The sequence below is a fragment of the Dipodomys ordii genome, unplaced genomic scaffold (assembly GCF_000151885.1).
Source record: "Dipodomys ordii isolate 6190 unplaced genomic scaffold, Dord_2.0 Scaffold124, whole genome shotgun sequence".
In the NCBI taxonomy this organism is placed as follows: domain Eukaryota; kingdom Metazoa; phylum Chordata; class Mammalia; order Rodentia; family Heteromyidae; genus Dipodomys; species Dipodomys ordii.
This window is the reverse complement of record NW_012267340.1, coordinates 692,463-696,965: the sequence shown is the minus strand read 5'-3', so window position 1 is coordinate 696,965 and position 4,503 is coordinate 692,463. Positions and strand designations below refer to the sequence as shown.

At 47.1% G+C, this 4,503-nt stretch overlaps 1 protein-coding gene across 1 annotated transcript in view; it reads right to left on the bottom strand.

The window, feature by feature from the left end:
• Positions 1 to 256: 256 nt before the first annotated feature.
• Positions 257 to 4,503, bottom strand: part of Commd2 (COMM domain containing 2) — a 12,617-nt gene continuing 8,370 nt past the window's right edge. The window contains exons 2-5 of the mRNA XM_013029870.1: positions 4,356 to 4,496; positions 3,349 to 3,431; positions 2,725 to 2,898; positions 257 to 757 (exon numbers count right to left, since the gene is read on the bottom strand). Of these exons, the coding sequence (XP_012885324.1) occupies positions 560 to 757; positions 2,725 to 2,898; positions 3,349 to 3,431; positions 4,356 to 4,496 (596 nt within the window). The 3' untranslated portion in view covers positions 257 to 559. The remainder of the gene's footprint in view (positions 758 to 2,724; positions 2,899 to 3,348; positions 3,432 to 4,355; positions 4,497 to 4,503) is intronic.

The window sequence follows — 4,503 nt, the reverse complement described above, 5'->3', positions numbered from 1 at the left end:
TAGCCATCACAATCTGGATGGAAAATACTACTTTGTCATCACATACAAAGCTGCACAGGCTGCCAATAGTGGAGGCATATTGTTAGAAAAATTATGTTTTCTTTTAAATGATTCTATGCTAGTAAATATGTAGGGTGCTTTTAAAATCCCAAAACACTAAACTCCTAAATAGTATTAAACTGTGAATTTTGTTTTCAAAGCTTGATCAACAAGGAGAAAATTGTAATGGTAAGCAGACACAAAAACACACTGAAACCAGAATACTCATGTGTAGAAGATGGCTGCTTCAACTATATTTACACATTTAAAATACAAAAGAATTTCCATCTGACCGGAAGCTGTCCGTATGTAGCACCAGGGAAGGAACTTAAGGTCAGTTCTGACCATAGCCTCAGTGTAGAACAGAAGAAGAAATCCAGGGATATGCTCATCGCCATCACTCAACAAGAAACTGCTCTTGAAAAACGGCCCCTGGAAACAGGCAGTACATGAGTGGCCATTGCTCAACAAGACCCCGGCCTTCAAGGCAGACCCCGGACGCGGAACAACGCTGAACCTGCTACTTGATGTTGCGGATGACCCTCCTACAGTGGCTGGTTTTCATCTCTGCCAATGCTTGCTCCAGCTGCTGGACCAGATGAAGCAGGGTGGCCGGGTCCGTCTGCACGATTCTGGTGCTGTGGCCTCCGTTCTGATCCAGGTGCAGCTTCAGGGTCACTGATGGCTTAATTTGCTGCCTGAGGCTTCTGCTGGCAAGCTGGATTGTCCATGGAAAAAGCACAGTAACAAGTGAACACTGCCTTAACAGCTCATACAAAACTCAGAACATAAGGTGACAAGCTTCAAAATGAAAAGCAAACCTTAAACTCTCTAGAGAAAAATAAGAATACAAATGATGCCTATGGTTTGGAAAACTTTCTTAAACGTGGTACAAAAGACACAAACCATAGAGACAAGACTAATTAGTCTAAGGCTGCATTAATATATTTTCTTCCTTAAAGCCAATCCAAACTGGAGGAAGCTATTTAGCAACACTCATGCAACAAAGAAGCCAGTACCCAGGGTGCACAACAAATTCCTGAGGCCCAGTGTCAGGGCTGGGCCTCACTTGCAATGCTGATGGTGTGGCAAAGACCTCAGACTCTGCATAAATGCATCTATGCTTTTATGTGTTTATGATATATATATATGTCTTTTTGTACATATATAAGTAGACTGGTCTCGAGCTCCTGGCCTCAAGAGATACTGTCTCAGACTCCCATGCAATTGGGACTTGTGGCGCAAGTTTCTATGCCTGGTTCTTTCTCTTATTTATGGCTTTAAAAAATAGAGAAATATTTTTTTTGTGCTAATCCTGATCCTGGGGCTTGAACTCAGGGCCTGGGCCCTGTCCCCTGATATTTTTGCTCAAGGCTGGTGGTCTACCAATTGAGCCACAGCTCTACTTCTAGCCTTTTGTTGGTTAGTTGGAGGTAAGAGTTACATGGACTTTCTTGCTCTGGCTATCTGCGTTTCTCAGATCTCAACCTCCAGAGTAGCCAGGATTACAGGTGTGAGCCACTGGCACTCAACCTCAAAGTGAGTCTTTAACTACATTTTCTATACAAGAAGCAAGAAATGTTTCTTCTGCTTCTCCCTACTTGAACTGTTTTTTACTAAAATAAATCCTTGATAAAACTTGAAAAAAATAGGGCTGGGAAGGTGGCTCAGTGGTAGAGCGTTTGCCTTGCATGCTCGAGGCCCTGGGTTCGATTCCTCAACACCACATAAGCAAAAAGAAAAAAGCCGGAAGTGGCGCTGTGGCTCATGTGGTAGAGCGCTAGCCTTGAGCTGAAGAGCTGAGGGACAGCGCCCAGGCCCAGAGTTCAGGCCCCACGACCGGACCCAAAAAAAAACAAAAAACTTGAAAAAAAATAAGCTAAAAGATGAATCTCACAAAAATAATGTGAGGGGAAGACATGAAGTATCTGTATTTATGGTGCTGGGGATGAATGCAGGGTTAGACAAGTACTCTCAAACTTCACCCGCACAGAGCATGTACAGGATCACTGCGTGTGTACTGTGTGTGTGTGCGTGCGTGTGTGAGCGAGCGTGCGTGTGTACGTGAGCGTGCGTGTGTGCGCACCCGCAGGGAGGTACAAGGCCGGCAGGTCTATGCACTGGAAGGCAGGATTAAAGGAGGACACACCGTGGCCGAGGAGGGCATGGGTCCTGTCTGGTCCCTGACAACTCTTCGGGCTGCACGGGACTGCTTATTTCCCTTTGTGTGTGCTACACTGCAAGAGGAAACCTGCACACCTTTCTCCTTACCCCAAATACCTACTTCTTAAAAACTACACAAGTGACATAGCTGAACACATTGAAAACAAAGGGAAACAAACTACTGTAACTATCTGAAAAAGGACATTAAATCAAAGTTTCCAACCAGAATTTGGTTAGGGTAGTCAAGAATACAATAAGCATGGCTAACTCTTAATCGATATCTTATGTCAGGTTGAAAAAGCCGTACCTGGGCTGGGAAGGTGGCTCAGTGGTAGAGCGCTTGCCTTCCATGCCTGAGGCCCTGGGTTCGATTCCTCAGCACCACATAAGCAAAAAGAAAAAAGCCGGAAGTGGCACTATGGCTCAAGTGGTAGAGTGCTAGCCTTGAGCTGAAGAGCTGAGGGACAGCGCCCAGGCCCAGAGTTCATGCCCCACAACTGGACCCAAAAAAAAAAGCCGTACCTGTACATCCAATCTCCATTCAAGGCTATGGTAGCTGGGCAGCGCCGGCGCCAGTTCACTCAGAATATTTCTGATCTCCTTTCTGTTGTCCAGATAAAGCTGAAGCAGTAATTTGTTCAACTCTTCAGAGAATCCCAGAACAAAAACAGAGTCTTGGAAATCCAGTTCAGAAATCTAAAGTAAATTGAGTTTAACAGAGTATCAAGATTTATTTTTGTCCAGTAAATGCTGAAATACACTCGAGAACTACACACTTAAGAGGGACATATTAAATTGTAACCCCCTTGTACAATCTTTTAAAGTTCAGAAAAAGAGTAAAAAATACAAGAGGTGTACATGATATCTCATAATTTATTTGCGTACAAGATTTCTTATAGTTAAAAGGAAACCACAGCCTATTCTTCCAAAATCTGACTTAGTGATACATGCAAACACTTAACTGCCCATGTAATACTAGCCGTTCAGGAGGCTGAGACCTGAAGACCTAGCCAGAAAGTCAGTGAGACTCTTATCTCCAATTAAACATTAAAAGCACCCAAGCCCTGAGTTCAAACTCCGGTCCCACTACGCACACATGCACACACAGAATCCAGGTTAATCAAAGCAGTCAGCAGAAGCCCTTACCATAAGCTTTGAACTCTCTGTGAGGAGGTATGTTAATCCTTCCACCCCATGCTGGATGGTGTCACTACTCACATTGAGTTTTCCTAAGAGAAGTGAAAATGAACACATTTTTGTGTATTCTCTTTCCTGTTACTCAAGCTACATTTAAAAGTAAACATTTTCAGGTACTCCTGTGTTTTCAAGCCCTGCAATGAAGGAGACTAAGTTGGGCGAGTCTCCTCTCCCCTTCAGATGCTGTCAGCATTTCCTTCCTAGGAACCATGACAACACGCAGAGTGAAGCACAGTTCCAAGCCAGCACTCCTTTTCTAGCCTGGCAGAGGAGGAACTTGACTTCACCCCCAGGCCACATCCTCCAGGGAAAACACACTTCAGCAAAAGAAAGCTACCCACAAGCCCAACCAGCCACAGCCTTCACACAGTAGTTTACTAAGCATCACAGCACTCCTGCAAGGCAGATGATACTAGGTTTACTTATTTTGTACCAGTACTGGAGCTTGTACTCTGGACCTCTCAGATGCTCAGTTTCTTTTGTTCATGACTGGTGCTCGACTCCTTGAGCCACAGCTCCATTTCCAGCTTTTTTGCTGGTTAACTGGAAGTTAAGAGTCTCTAGGATTTGTCTGCAAGGCAGGCCTCAGATCTCAGCCTCCTGAGTAGCCAGGATTACCGGCTCAGGGCACCAGTGCCTTTTTAAGTATGAAGAACCTGATGTAACAGACTGTTAGAAGACATGCTGACATGCTCCACCCCCACCCCACCCGGCCCCCAGCCACTTGGGGGACAAGAGGGATTGTGGCCTGACAGAAGATCACCACGGAGGGTGACCTCCTGCGACAGGAGCAAAACCCCGGGGCTCAAAAGCCACTCCCTCTCTGTCCAGAGAACGGCCAGCAGCGCGCACTGCCTGCGGGCCTGCCCCACCCGCAGCTCCCCCCGCGCCGGCGGGCCTGACCCCCCCCAGCTCCCCCCGCAGCACAGCCCCCCGTCCAGCCCGCTCCCTCTTACTGGCGGCGCCATCGTAGACCTTGGGGTTCGACCCCCGCCGCAGGAACTCCACGGCGATGCGCCCGAACTCGGCGACCACTGAAAAGCAAGCCGGAAGCGGGAAGGTGAGCGCGGGCGCCCGCGCCTCCCGGCGCCCCGGGCCTCCCCG